Source organism: Rhinichthys klamathensis, unplaced genomic scaffold (genome assembly GCF_029890125.1).
Source record: "Rhinichthys klamathensis goyatoka isolate OS25496 unplaced genomic scaffold, OSU_Roscu_1.1 h1tg000639l_1, whole genome shotgun sequence".
NCBI lineage: Eukaryota > Metazoa > Chordata > Actinopteri > Cypriniformes > Leuciscidae > Rhinichthys > Rhinichthys klamathensis.
Genome location: NW_026607085.1, coordinates 571,571 through 587,299, shown reverse-complemented (window position 1 = coordinate 587,299; position 15,729 = coordinate 571,571). Strand labels below are relative to the sequence as shown.

The window sequence follows — 15,729 nt, the reverse complement described above, 5'->3', positions numbered from 1 at the left end:
ATTGCATGATTCCCTTGTGTTTGAAAAGTTGTGTGCAAATGGAAGAAACTTTTATAGTTCATTGATTAAAAAAAAAAGAGTCTTTTCCTCTTGCCATAGACTTTGCTGTTTTGATTTTGGTGATACATTAATGGAATGTTTCACCCAAAAGTGAACATTCTGTGATCTGTGATCATTTACTATATTTTCAAACATGTCTTTATGGGTTTTAAGTCAGGGGGTCCAGTGTTGTTTTGGAGAGCTTCACACTACATAATCAAGTTTGACTGATCTATTTATTCTATAGAAAGGGCAGTTCATTTGGTTGTCATTTTTTTAAAAGATTTGGTAAAAAGCTATTTTAGATTTAGTCTTTGGACCTGCAAATTTCCTTCATGTCTCCTGTCATGCAACACAGAGATTACACATTTCAGTGCTCACGCACCAATAATGATGACTGAGTGTTGAAATTTCCAGCATAGCAGTAATGATCTGTTACCTGTTAACTTAGCTTCTGAGCCAATGTCCAAAATAGCTAAACAAAGTTCTTAAAAGATCATCCAGGCACAGATGAGTGAATATTCCTCAGACAAGTGTCTCAATCCTTCAGCCACCATACAAAATCAGTGCAGTTCTGGCCAGATGAGTCATTACAGCGTTCTAGATCTTTGGAAGAACATAACGGAAAGTAGGAATCAGGGGACAAACCCTCTTGCCGGGCCAAGTGATGCAGTACCTGCTGGTGTTTGTAATTCCATCTCAAACAGCACCCAGAGTCCAAGCGATGCCCCTGTGAATGTTGTCTCTTTGATGTCCAGCCAGGCACCGACCTCTTCAGACAGTCAAGTGTCAGATGGAGACAAAGCTGGTGCCACACTACTGTTCTCTGGAGTCTTCTTGGGCCTGGTTGGCATGACATTCACGGCTATGGGGTGGACAAATTACAATGTCAGTCACAGCTACGAGTGGACACAGCTTCTGGGGCCCGTTCTGCTGTCTGTAGGAGGTACTTTCGTGCTCATAAGCATCTGCAAGTTCCAAATGCTCTCCTGCCTGAGCTGCAAACAGAATGATGGGGAGAGAACACCTGAAACGGATCCTCTGCCGCCGCTTTCAGGACCATCGTTTGTCTTTACTAGATTCAATCAGCCCATTACCTTCCACAGGGCCACTGTGGTCCAGTACATCCCACCACCTTACACCTCTGTAGTACCTGACCAAAGTCTGGGCCCTGTTAATGGTTTGCATTCCAGTCACCAGCCATTAGCAGTCACAGTGAGCACACCGCCACAGTATTACAACGTGTATCCTATGGAAAACCCCGGCTTTATTTCCGGTGAATACGACAACGCCACAGCAGAGCAAAGGGAAAACAGGTACCGGTATTATGATGAATACTGATGGTGGTGTACATTATATTAATTTAGATTTATCTAGATAAATCTAGAAACTGTCTTAATATCAGCTCAAGATGATGTTTTAATGACTAATCACTTTTTGGTTGTAATTTTTTAAAGTGGTGGGTTTAGTAAGGCATATTGTAAAGAACACTAAACATTGAAGACTAAAGAAAATCACTTAATCACTGTAACCGATAATGTACATCAGTTTTGGGATGTAATATCTAGGCTACATTTTAAGAAATTGTATGTGTGAACTCTTTAGTCTTTGCATGGTACAAACTAATCGGTGAAGTTTTAACAAATCATTCAGCTGTAATAATTCAAATGTAACGCAGTTAAATTTGCAATTACATTTAAAAGCTCAGGGGAGAACAGGAGTAACTTAAGTTAACTGAATAACGAAGTTTAACTAAAAGAGCTGAAATCCCTATCGTAGGCTATGAGCGTGTAAAAATATAAAGGATTAAGATCAAAAAGCTATTGTGAGGGAAGTAGGCAGGCTATAACTTTACATCTGGTTTAATTCGATTTACGATCATGTTAATTGATGTTAAATGACAGGGAGTAGGCCTATAGGAATGGGGATGAACTAATTGTTTGTTTATTTATTTATTTCAACAGGGACAATGTGCAAAAAATATTAATTAAAGATGATTTGCACCAGATTTAGCTTGAGCTATTTTCCATCTGTAGTCCCCGAGCAGGTGAATTACAATACAAAATATGCAATATAAAATGTAAATTATTTTAAACAAGTAAATGTATTAACCACCAAAAAAATGTTTGCACAAAATGTAAAATGTCTGTTTGCTATTGGTGTTACATATATGCCGTAACAGCTTTTATAGCTACCTTTTTTTTCTTCTGAAGAGTCGCTTGAGAAAAAAAATGTAGCTATAAAAGCTGTCACTGGGGCGGTAACATTTCAAAAGGGCGCCTACTGATAAGTAGCCTACAATTAAGGTAGCTGTACAATTTTGGTACAAATGTGAACCTTTATATTCATATGTAAAAGTACTAATTCTCGGATAGAATTAAGCATTATAGTAAAGTTTTTGGTGTAGCCTACCTTTTGAAAGGGTACTGCTGCTGCCCCAATGACGGCTTTTTTTTAAACCTTTTTTTCTAACTAGCCAGTAACCTACACACGAAACTGAGTTACAAACGTAAACAAAACGTGTCACAACACTAACCGGTCTGCTCTAAAATATAATGCAACGCATATAGGGTAAAATTGTAGCGTAGGCTACAATAAGTCAAACAAAGCAGCTAAGCACCTTTGCGTTATTTTTTGCACAAAATACTAAGGGGTGGCATAAGTAGATTATTTGATGGTTTCGTTGCAGGAATCACGGCGTCCCAAATGAAGAGGAAGAGAGGAAAGCGAGTACAGCAGGGAGCGCTTCTTCTCCACCTGCTTACGAGGAGCTTTTTGACAATTAGTTGTTACATTATGTTGTTTAAAAAAAAAAACTCTCTGAGTCTGGGCGAATATTAATTGTTCATATTTTAAAAATGTAAGACATTTAATATATGACTGAAGTTTCCATGTTTGAAAAATATAGCTTTCCTTTTACTGCAGTTTCAATGTATACAAATTATTTTATACACATAATGTGTGCTGTTTTATGATATTGAGCTCACTAGTGTCCTCTTGGGCTCCTGAGAACTTCATGGCACACGTGAGCGTCCGGTGAGGGCCACATGGGGGCAGAAAGAGTGAGGAAGTAAGACAAAGTTCCTATTTCACCAACAATGGGGAAGGTGGTGTATTTCCTTTTTGTGTGCATTCCATTTATTAACTGAAAGTTTGACAAATAACTTTAATCGCATAATCCCCGTCCAACTGCCATAACCGCAAAAAATGTGTCTCTAAAGGATAGTTTAACCTTTTGTGTGAACGAGGCTGTCTAGTAAAAGGTTACTTCAGTGAACCTGCTAGCCTTTAACTGGAAGGGCATGTCTGTCATTTTAGGAAATATGAAGCTCATTATATGTTCATTAATTATGCTTGCCTATACTTTTTGAGTCAAATTCGTTAACCTTCTTGAATTCCACCTGCAGGCTTTGTATCAAACTTAAATAATTTGGATTTAATTATATTCGATTGGATTGGATTTAATATTAATAATTTTCTACCAAAAATAAGGTTATTTAAAAATCTACAACTTATCCCTAAACGGTCCAATATACAAGCAGTGCTCTACATTCGAAATAGTGGACATAAATCTAAATTATTTAGGCTAAGTTATTTTAAATTGGGTGCATGAATTTATCTTAGTGTAAAACAGGCTACTTATATCCAATCACCACTTTCCGCCCTCGTTTCATTTAAAACTTTTTCATTCAGAATGGCAAACAGGGAGGGTAATTTTATAGGCGCGCGCGCGCGCTATTCACAATGTATTAAAATGTCTCATTTTGTGTGATCTTTGGTAGGCTATTGTAGAAGTAGCTACACAGAAAGTAGCCTACAACCCTCCCCGTCTGTTCAGACGAAATATTTAGTTAGTTGTTTGTTTGTTTGTTTGTTTTTATAAAAACAAAACTGCTTATTAAGATAATCTATAATGTACCCTTTGTACCTTAAATAAAACAAAAAAATTAGTTTCTTCAATTTTGTTCTATGTACATCATCCTTATATTTTTTTTCTTTGGTTTATTTTGTTTGTATTGTAGACTTAGATATTGGCTTTTAAGAATTGCAAATGTTATTTTAAACTAAACATCTTGGGTCATATAGCGTTTCATAACGTGTGTCAACTGACATTTAAGCTCATGAAAACCGCAATTTACATTGAACAAATAGCTAAATGAGTTCCACAACAATTTTTTCATAAACTTAGATGTATTGTTTGGATACTTTTATTCAGTGTGTACAAAAGGCAAATATACAAATAAACTTTCTAAACAAGAATAACTGAGGAGTTGCAAACGGTAGCTACTTTCCGCTGTGCTTTTAAAATTTGCCATCTCTGCCTCAGAGTGTAACAGCATCTGCTCAGACAACCTTCCTTCGTTAAATGGGATTGAATGGCCAATTCGGGTACTGCTCAAGGATGTCTATTAAACAGGCCATGGGCAATGCCTCAAAACTAAGACTCAAGCGTCTTTGCTTGTCTGTTGCGAACGTGGTTTATATTTATATAAATTCAGGTTAGCACGGTTTTGCCATTGACACTGTTGTCCCAATTCACAGTTGTTACCAAAATGATGTGCTTAATCCTTAATCCACTTCTTTTATTTCATTTACAATATGACTACTTGGGTAATTTATGAGGTTGAATTTTATTTAAGAAAGAAAAAATTGTCTGACGAACAATTTCCGGTCCAGTGCTGTGTTTATACTTACCTATAGGCTATCCCAAGCCCCTTCGTGCTGATTCGTCTGAAATCAGTGTCCAACATTTTAATATCGAAATATTAATTTTATGACTGGAGCGCCTGATAGAAAAGAATGAATGAATGAATAAACAAATTAGACAGCACGAAAAATTCTATTAAATTTTTTTTTTTTTTTTTTTTTTTTTTTGGGAAATGTTGACATTTATACAATCACTGTCTCCACTGTTTTCAAAATTATAACTTAACTAACGCACTCTGCATTTATCTTTTTACGATTAGTTCACGTAGCCTATATAGGCCTGCCGCCTAATCTATAAATTAGCTGACTTTAAACAGTTAAAATTGTTCCCAAAAAGCAAAAGTGCTTTGTATCCAATACATTTTTAAACAGTGTCCCAGAATCTGTAGGCTATTGTGCCTTTTTATCGAGACCGCAGTGCAATGTGAATTTCATTAATTTCACTGCGCAGTAAATCGCGGGTGGCCGACAGCGCTCATTATTGGAGAGCACCGCTTTATTTATTACACGTCTAACATTTTAACTTGTCCAGATTAACGAGGAGGAGGAAAGTGAACGCACAACCATACGGATTGCTCCACTGGCTGTCTGAAATTTAGAACAACATGACAGTTTACAATCTCAATCTCACGCCAAATTTACTCTGTGACTGCAAAGGAATCACGGATGCACTTCTGAAGTGGAATTTAGGTGTCTTTACACAGGCTCAGAGGTGGCATAAATGCATTTACACAGCAATTTCAACTGTAGCCTATACTTTTATTAGGGGCTGAGGTGGGTCGCCTGGCTTTTATGAAACATTACGTCTACACAAAATTATCAGCAGGCACAGAGCAGCTTTAACCCTGCATAAAGAAGCGTCTCTGAAGAAGGTCTAATTACCTTGAGGAAGCCATCTGTAAACATTGCCATGCACCTATAGCCTACTTGTTTGTTTGGCAGGGCCCCGGATGCAATTTAACTTATGCTTTAATGTAACTGGTGATTAATTGTTTAGCCTACTATTCATAATAATAAAAAAAACAATAATTATTTTTTATAACAACTGTTTAAAATAAAATATAAAATCGGTGCTGTGACGTCATCGTCAATGTAAGTCCCTTAGATATGTTTCACGCTATTAAGGAGGCTTTTGTAATTAATCTGTTAATTTTATTAGTCAAATTTCACATCCATAAGTGTAAGTTTTCTAACAAAAAGCCCCTTTTCTCAATATTCCTTAAAGAATTCGAAAATTACTTTTCTACTGTTCAATAGTACTAATGGTAAAGCTAAGACTGTTCATCTGTGTAGCCTACTGTCTTCAAAATCTTTGATTGATACAAAGGTCTTGTATTTTTGTGATTTATTATTATTATTATTATTATTATTATTATTATATATGTTTTTTTTTTTTTTTACTCCCCTGGCTCTAAAATGTTAGTTGTATTTTTTGTTGTTGTTTAAAGCAATAAAAAAAGATGTTTCACACTGTATACTCCCTGATTTATTTATTTATTTATTTATTGTTTTTTTTTTCTGTTTATATTCTTTTTTTTGCTTCACTCTGTCATCCATTCAATTAATATTTCAAGCAAAAGAGTCTTATTTTGTATGATAAATAGTTTGTCAGGAATTAGAAGAAGAAGAATAGCCTATAAAGTTTAATAATGTTATTATTATTATAGAATAAGTCAATGTCACGCTTTTGAAAGGCCTTAGAATTGTGGACTGGTAAACTAAATAGTATCTATATATATATATATATATATATATATATATATATATATATATAGATAGATATATATATAGATATATATATATATATACTGTATGTCACTTGAATTATTTTTATTATTATTATTATTTTTTTTTTTTTTTGGAATGGGGTAAAATGAGCTGCAGTTGAATGGTGCAGTTCCTGCATGTACCAGCAGGGTCAAATGGGAGTATACTAATCTGCCAGACATTGTAAATGATGTATTTGGATTAAGCAATTCCTTAGCATTCCCATTCATCTCAAAAATATTGGCTGGCAGTTTTGAACACAGCTGTTGACTTAAATCAAACCGAGCACCTTTGGATGAGGTGAATGAGAAGGCAGTTGACTAGATACAGCCTATGTCATTATTCAGGGACATTAGCTCAAAGAAAGAAGGCCTCCCTATAACAACACCAGGTTTGAACACCTTTTATCAGACATTTTTATTACAGAGACGGTGCATCTTTAACCTGACTTGAGAATGTCATTTATTATGCATAGAGAGAGCAGAACATGTGTATAATCCACTGCTTATATCTGAGTCTGTGGGGAGTGTGTTTTGCAAAATGCCAGTTTACTAGTGTTACAGTCTGTCACCATAACTGAGATGCCCGTCGTGCTGGTGGTCTGTTCAACACGTGACACACTGCTCACTAATGCTAAATAGCAAAGAGGGGAGAAGGGGACAAATGGATTCCATGTTTTCAGCCAAACACAGCGGAGCAAAACGAAGGGCGAGAGCTTTGTTGTTTATGAAATACATGTGAAACCAATCAAATCCAAATTATCCCCCCGCTGTTCGAGTTGCTAGCAGAGCCAGATGCCCCTCTAGAGGTACTGCCACCCAGATAGAGAGAGCATCACTCACACACTCTTTATTACTCCACAGGTTTAAGCACTCATATGCTATATTCTACATGCGTACGCTTGAACTAATGCATGCTTACAGTTATACACACACGTAGTGCATGAATGGTTAGGGTATGCACGGGCGATCAAATGCATTAACTGAACTTTAACACACACACACAACACAGTTTGTTTGGGGTGCATCTGACAGTAAAACCCCAGGATGATTAGATCAATATGGCAAACAGGAAATGATTCACAGACACTGCAGCTCATTTACATACAGTCTCAAACACACACACACACTGTACGTATATATAAACACATGCACACAAACGGATCTGCTGAACACATTGTACCACTGCTCATTTACATTACTTTTCTGAAACAGGAAGGCTGTATTGAGACAAGTGTCCCCCAACACACACATTATTGCATTTTTTTCCACTCCATTTTCCCTTTGCAACGATCAATGAGGGAAGAATGCTACCTTTTGAGAATCTGAGCTATGATATAGCAAGTGCCAAAATGAATGTTTACCGTGTGCAGCCTGTTTGATGTGTGTGAGGGCCGTAAGTAGCTCTAATGGCAAATCTATCAGCAGTCCCTAGGCCCCCATTCAAGTCTTATTCACTCTGGCCGCCAGTTGCTCTCCACAGCCTGAGAAAGCCATTGACTCGTGTGTTACTGTGTCTTCTGGAGCCAATATGGGTCCTCCTCTCCACACGGTTTTAATACTGCTCACGTCTGGACTTTTATACTCTGGCCTCTGTTACCAAGCAGGTGTTCCACCGATTCAGATAAAGAACATGAGACAGTATAATGGCTAGAAAAATGAATTATAAAAATGAATTATTAACAGCTGGACTGTGGGAAACGTGGTTAAGAGTGGAAAAATGTAGCTGTTTAAAACTGATGAAAATGTATTTCTTAAATCAATATCTTCTTTTCAGAAAACAATTAGTAATGAAAAGTCATTTGTGGTTGGGAATCATAAAACTTAAACTACGTTTAAAAGTTATGCCAAGGTTTCAAGATCCATTTCACTCATGGTCCTGGACAAAAGTCAGGATTGTCTTCAGATACTTCTTCATTGCAAAGCGAGTTTCATTTTGGTCAGGAAAACTGCCCTCCATAGTTCAATTCATTACCCCTCAATACATGTCATAATGTAACGCACAATGCAATGAACCTCATGAGCCATACATGATCACATATATGTTCTGAATGGGTTATTGATTGCCATTTTTTGGCTGCGGTCCAGTGGTAATACTGTATCTGATGGAGAAATCATGTCCCTGTCTTTAATAAAACCGAGAGAAACCTAATAAGGCTCAGATGATCTTTGCAGATGTTTGATTGCTGTCTGGAAAAAGAAACACAGCCTAGTACAGAGAGCATCAGTGAGATGTCTCTTTTTCTCTCACTTTTTCTTGGTGTGTAATCTATACACAAACAAACACTCACAAGCCTTGGAGGACACTCATGTTCCTCAAGAGTCTTTGTTGGTCCAGAGGATTTCACTGCAGGTTGTTTGAGGAACGTTAAAGTGCCAGTAAAGGTGTTGTACTGAATTAGTACTTTACCAGATTTATGGGACTGGTGTTTAATGAATGGCATGTGTGAGACAGGGAGAAAGTGAATCAGAGTTGTTCTGTCACAGGGGGACTGACTGTACGTCTGGGTCTCTGGGATGTCGTGCGTGTTAACCTGATCGAAGTTCCACGACATTTTCGTGAAATATTTCCCTATTTAAACGAAATGGCCAGAGGTGGCTTCTTGGCCTTGGCCTCATCCCACCTCTTCTTCCTAACGTAATTCTGTCTTGTGCTCAAACTGGAATAGTTTTGGTGAAGAAATATAAACAGAAGTAGCATTGGGATTGCGGATATTTTGAAACCGTATTCCATTGTTTACATTAGTATTTTCCTTCAGGGAAAACTTCTGTCGCTGTCAATTTTGCAGGGCGGTCAGCCAATGTTCCGTCAATGCCTCTCTAGCATCAATGTAGCACTTCTATTTATGACTTAATTCAATTTGGATGCAGTATGTCTGCGGTGGGTCTGTCTGCGTGTGCCTACATAAGGGTTAGAGGGAATGGAAAATAAGGGGTTATTTTGGTTTCAAATGTGTATCTATTCACATATGGTCCTTGTTTTGGACCATATACCCCAAGATCTCACCGGTGACCTTTGACATTGCTCCCTCAGACTGACATGATTTTGGCTGCCTCATTCTGGGTTCAGTTTGACCCCCTTAGACCTCAAAGTTCAGAGGTCACAGTTGCAAAGCAGCAAATTAACCCAATGCGTCAAACTTTGCGTGACACCATGTTCAAGTGAGATTTTCGGGTGAAACTATTTTGCACTCTGACTGATTTAGCTTTTGATTTTTCCAAATGCTTCATATCATTAAAATTTTCATTCTCTTTCATTCCATTTCTCTCTTTTCTTTCCCCATATTTTTGTTTGGTCTACTTTCTCAACTTTTAGATGCATATGAAGCCCTGCATGAATAACTATTTTTTTTGTCCTCTCTCTTTTGTTTCAATAATTCACTCTCTTTCCACATTCCTCCATCCTTTTCCCTCTTCTGCCCTGCAGTCTCTCACTCAAACCCCCCTTTTCTTCTTTTCCGTCTTGTTTAAAGACGTTTCAGTTCAGCTGTCACAAATTATGTTCGCCTGCCCAGCTGTCAAAACAGGGGTGTGTTTTTCTCTTTGCACCCGATATACTACCAAAAGAGAGAGACTGGGAGATGAGATTTTGGGGGGGGGTTGTTGTAGGTAGTGATGGTGGTGGGGGGGGTCAAAGAAAGAGAGAGAGAGATAGAAAGGGAGGGAGGGGGCTTTAATGTTCATGTTTGGACACAAGCAATTATCTCTAATTATTGTTTTTCTTTTCAGTTTCCCTGTCCTGATGGAGGTCCCAGCCAGACCAACATGCAGTAATCCGGCCTCGTTGAAGAGGCCCAGCGGGCCCCATGGTGCAGCTCGTCCGTGGGACTCTCGGGCTTTCATCTCAATGTGAGTCTGGAGTTGATTCAAACACAGAGCGATGGGTGAATTAACCCCAAAGCCCTAGCTTTCAATGGGCTCAGCTAAGAGATTATATGTGTTGATGGCAGGCCTTTTATATAAGAGATTATATGTGTTGATGGGAGACCTTTTATATGTTCTGGACTTTAAAAGAAACTTCTGCTAGATACTCAGTGTGGTTTTAGTGGGCATCCTCAACCCTCAATTTCTGCTCATCTCTTTTTCCCTTTTCTCTTTACCGTCCCCATTAATCTATTTAAATGTGATCGCTGTGTTTAGATGCATATTGTGGTTACAGCAAATATTCAAAAATTATATTTAAAGGGATAGTTCACCCAAAAATGAAAATTAAGTCATTAATTACTCACCCTCATGCTGTACCAACCCCGTAAGACCTTCGTTCATCTTCGGAACACAAATTAAGATATTTTTGATTAAATCTGAGAGGTGGATCACTCCCCCATAGGCTTCCTAAGGGAGTGAAACTTGACGGCCCAGAAAGTCATTGAAGAAAATGTTTAAATATTTCATGTGCCTACAGTGGCTCCACTATAAGTTTATCAAGCGACGAGAATACTTTTTGTGTGAAAAAAAATAAAAAAAATAACGACTTATATTATATTATATATTCGACTATTAATATTCGACTATTCCATTGCTTCCTTGTGGGCCTGAGACGAGAGTTCAAGAGATTTCCAGGACGCATGCGCGAGAACTGACATTCTTCTTCTACTACTATGTACAGCGCTTCCTCTTCCTCTTCCTCTGCTTGTAAGACGCGCGCTGTGTAGTAGAAGAAGAACGTCAGTTCTCGCGCATGCGTCCTGGAAATCTCTTGAACTCTCGTCTCAGGCCCACAAGGAAGCAATGGAATAGTCGAATAAAGTCGTTCATAAAGGTTTGGGGTCAGTAAGATTTTTTCATGTTTCTTATGTCTCTAATGATCACAAAGGTTGTGTTTATTTGATCAAAAATACAGTGAAAAAGTAATATAGTTTTTTTATTCTTTGCTGTTTTAATGTATTTTAAAATGTAATTTATTCTTGTAATGGCAAATCTGAATTTTCAGCATTCATTACTCCAGTGACTTCATGATCTTCAGTGTCACATGATCCTTCAGAAATCATTTTAAAGGGTTTTAGTTCACCCAAAAATGATATTCATTTCATCATTTACTCACCCTCATGTCGTTCCAAACTCGTAAGACTTTCGTTCATCTTCATCACAAATGAAAATATTTTTTGATGAAATCTGAGCGCTTTCTGTCCCTCCATTGACAGCTACACAACTACCACTTTGACACTTCAAAAAGTGCATTAAGAGATCGTAAAACTAATCCATATGAATGGAGCGGTTTAGTCCAGTTTCTGAAGAAACTCGATCACTTTATGTGATGAACAGTTTGAATTTAGGCTTTTATTCACATTTAAACATTGAACAGCAAACATAAACAGAAGCTCAACCGAACCTGCTTGATGCACAAGAATGAACCTCATTTGTTCTTGCACGTCAAGTCAATACTTGAGCTTCTGTTTACCAAAACTGATGTGTGAGTTGATGAAGGTTTATATGTGAATAAAAGCTTACATTTAATCTGTTTATTATATAAAGAGTCTCTTCAGAAAATTTTGGACTAAACCGCTCAATTCATATGATTAGTTTTATGATCTCTTTATGAATTTTTTGAAGCGTCAAAGTAGTGTTGTAGACTGTCAATGGAGGGACATAAAGCTCTCAGATTTCATCAAAAAGATCTTCATTTGTGTTCCGAAGATGAATGAAAGTCTTACAGGTTTGGAACGACATGTGGGTGAGTAATTAATGACAGAATCTTCATTTTTGGGTGAAATAACCCTTTAATATGCTGATTTGGGAAATATTTCTTATTATAAATGTGCTGCTTAATATTTTTGTCGAAATCATTAAACATTTTATTTTAGAATTCACAAAAATCTCCCCCACTCCAACCAAATAAAAATAAAAAAGCTAAAGTTTTTACTGCCACTTAATAAAAGTTTTAATTTCTGATGGGTCAAAGTGGCACATTTGCTCAGCTAATAGGCATTGCATCATGACACAAAATTTGCAAACATGTTTGTCATGTATTATTTTGTTTTTTAAGGAACTGAATGAATTTTGAAATGACACATAGATACACACACACATATAGTAGTGGCAAAAAGTGATGTTCGGAGGGGATATTTGCACAATATTTCCTTTTAATGACACTTCAGGTTCTATTAAACAATTACAATATGAGGAGTATGTTATATTAAGGAGAAGAATACATAAAATTTAAAGGTGACATTATGAAAATCGGACTTTTTCCGTGTTTAAGTGCTATAATTGGATCCACGATGTAGTGATGGCACTTTCAAAACACTGCTTCATGAAGCTTCGAAACCTTTATGAATCTTTTGTTCCGAATCAATGGTTCGTAGTGTTCGTAACTGCCAGAGTCACCTGATTTCAGGAAACGAGGCTTCATTACGTCATAACTGTTTCGAAACGTTTCGAAACACTTAGAAATTTCAATATTCACCGCTGGGGGCGATGATCTCTCTCAACCCATGAATCATGAGGACTCACTGAGAACCAAGTGTATGTGGGGTTTACCTGATCTCTGGTCAGTTTTAAACATTTGTAGACGTTTTAATTAAACATTAGTATAATTCAAATGAATAATGGTAGTTAATAGTCTCGTATTGGCCTGTTTAGCTGAGCCATTCATAGAACAAACTAAACAAACCCTGCCAATTGATAAAAGAACATATAGACACTTGATAATCTTATTAGATGATTAGATTGCATTTGAAAGATTTTACTTTCAATAAAAAAATTTGCAATAGATTTGTAAAAGGTGTTTTTATGCATGTTTGGCCTGGGGTTTTGTTGCATTTACACTGTTCTGACCACTAGGGTTCACCTTGGAGACGGGTGTCGGATTGTTTCAAAGCCTCGACACAATACGGCACATTTGCTTTAACTGTTTCAGTGTTCCACGAAGCCTCGATCTGCCTACCACGGTGCATCTACCAACCCAGAAAACATGAAAAGTGACAACCCAGTAACTTTGTTTTGGTAAGCCTTTCTCTGCAAGCATGTCAAAAAATAAGCCGATCAGATTTCGCTCCCCTTCTGACGTAGGAAGGGGATCTTATTATAATATTACCGCCCTTTAATCTGCACGTTTCCACCCGCGGTGCCGCCATTTGGTTTTCGCAAGCGACAACAGTGTAACCAGTTCTAACGCAATGGCAAAGTTCGAGCAAAGCATTGCTGTTCTGTCGTTGGCTGCACAGACGAGCACAGAACACTATTTAGAGTCCCAGCCTTAGATGAGACAAGAGAGCAGTGGATTTATTTTATTTTCAATGGAATTCCTAGCCTGGTCCCACCAGACTCTCGTACATTTTATTTGTACAGAGAGTCTGGCCTCGCTCCATTGACAAGCGTTAACTTCCTTGAAGGCGGGTACTCTGTTGAAGTTTAAAACTATTGGATCTGCCCAGAGCCACTCTGGATCTGCCATAACCAATTGCTGACGTTTGGTCGTGACGAATGACGACTCAAACCACTCAAACTAGCGCACGACATCAACGTCATCGTTCTCAGCCACTCCCTCTGTTCACTGATTGGACCGGTAAAAAATTTACCTGAGAAAACCAAAGAATACACCACAATCCCAGACGTAGTACTGAAGGAAAATGAAAATTGAGCGGAAGTACGTAGGAGGGCGGAGCCAGGCTATGGAAATCCCCCAGAAACAGATGAATCAATGTAACTCCACAACAACTCCATAAATGTATCCACTAACCATTCAAAACCATCCAGGTGCAGTCTAAAAGTTGCAACCTCTTCCTGAGTCTCTCCGTAAGGCTGCACTCCGCTACTGGTTATTTCTGAGTGAGTTTTTTTCGCATGTTTTGTTATTGTATCTTTTTGCTCACACCCAAAAAGGAGCAACTTTGACAAGCGATAATAAATGATCTGGGGGGTATTTTGAGCTGAAATTTCACACACGTTCTGGGTACACCATAGATTTATATTACATCTTGTGAAAAGGGGCATAATATGTCACCTTTAATGTAGTAAATATACATTTAATAGTTGTCTCACTGTGCTTTGAAATAATTCTGTGGACATTGTGACCATTCAGATCCTACACATGAGCAATATCCAAAACCGATTGACCAGATTTATCCATTTCAACAATATCCTCCTTGGTTGCAAAGGACACCTCTCTCCATCTGGCCATTTTCACCCCACAAAATAATTCTAATAATATAGCTAATACCTGCTACAAAGTGATTTATTTAATTATAGGCTGGGAATAATGAGTGCAAGAATGATATGTCCACTTGGCCAAAAATTACATCCACACAATTCACTCATGACAAATGATACAATTGAAACTTTGAATGTGTACATTGGTTTTACACTCCAGGCACAACTTTACAACATGCATACAAAATATTTAATAAAAAAAATAATAAAAAAGTTTGAATAAAGTGTGAAGAAGCCAATTATTCTGGTCAGACGTCACTTTTGGCCACTGTATATATAGGCAAATTTCAAACGCAATTTAAGATTTATGAATTGAACACCAACAAAGAGAGTACATGCAATTATTTTATTCTGGTGACGGCCCTGCTTTCTTCCTTCTTATTCTACAAAAACTTTAATGCAACCTTGCTGGGGCCTTTTCATTAATCACAGAGAAACAGTCTCCTTGGTGGTCCCAAATTGTAGCTAGCACTGTTCTTTTCTCTGTTTTTACTGAAGAAAACTGTGGGAAGGAAGAGGAAATATGACAAAAAGATAGAGAAAAAATAACAGTGAAGAGTATGCTGTCATTTATTCCTTCCACCTGCAACTAATGATCCGCTGAAAGTTGTTAAAACACACTGACCCTAGCTTTTAGTCTCGCCTCAAACTGACACTCAGATTTGATGTCTTTCTCTCTCTCTGTCATACTCTCCTCCTGTATATGTGTGAGTGTACAGTAACTTCATCCAGATCCTGAACATTTCACTAAGCAGTTTAATGCAGTGTTTTTGGCACAGATGTTTTTTAATCGTCATCATGTAGCCTTATTAAAAGAGTCTCTGTTGAAATCTGCTATCTGAGCCTGTCGCTCTCTCTATAATTAAGAATGGCAGACATGCTGGGTGTGAGAGTGTGTCTTGTTAGGAGCAGATTTGAAAGTCTAGTATTAATGTTGAGGGAGACAAAAGAGAGGGAGAGTGTGTGCCAGTAAGGCTCCAATAAAGCAGCTGACCTGCGACCTAGCTGGAGCTCACGGCCCAGAGCACAGTGACACGGCCACCTGCGAGCTGGGCTGAAGATGCCACCC

At 37.7% G+C, this 15,729-nt stretch overlaps 1 protein-coding gene across 1 annotated transcript; it reads left to right on the top strand.

The window, feature by feature from the left end:
- Window positions 1-534: 534 nt before the first annotated feature.
- Window positions 535-2,864, top strand: tmem174 (transmembrane protein 174). Its single transcript, XM_056241378.1, has 2 exons — window positions 535-1,355; window positions 2,729-2,864. Exons 1-2 carry the CDS (start codon window positions 550-552, stop codon window positions 2,823-2,825), a joined length of 903 nt encoding a protein of 300 aa, XP_056097353.1. The 5' UTR covers window positions 535-549; the 3' UTR covers window positions 2,826-2,864.
- The last annotated feature ends 12,865 nt before the right edge of the window (window positions 2,865-15,729 follow it).

Bases quoted from the DNA above. Each gene is read 5' to 3' on its own strand.
- tmem174 (XM_056241378.1), top strand. From the start codon at position 550: ATGAGTGAATATTCCTCAGACAAGTGTCTCAATCCTTCAGCCACCATA. The intron at 1,356-2,728 runs GTACCGGTATTA...GTTTCGTTGCAG, and splicing joins GCAGAGCAAAGGGAAAACAG to GAATCACGGCGTCCCAAATG.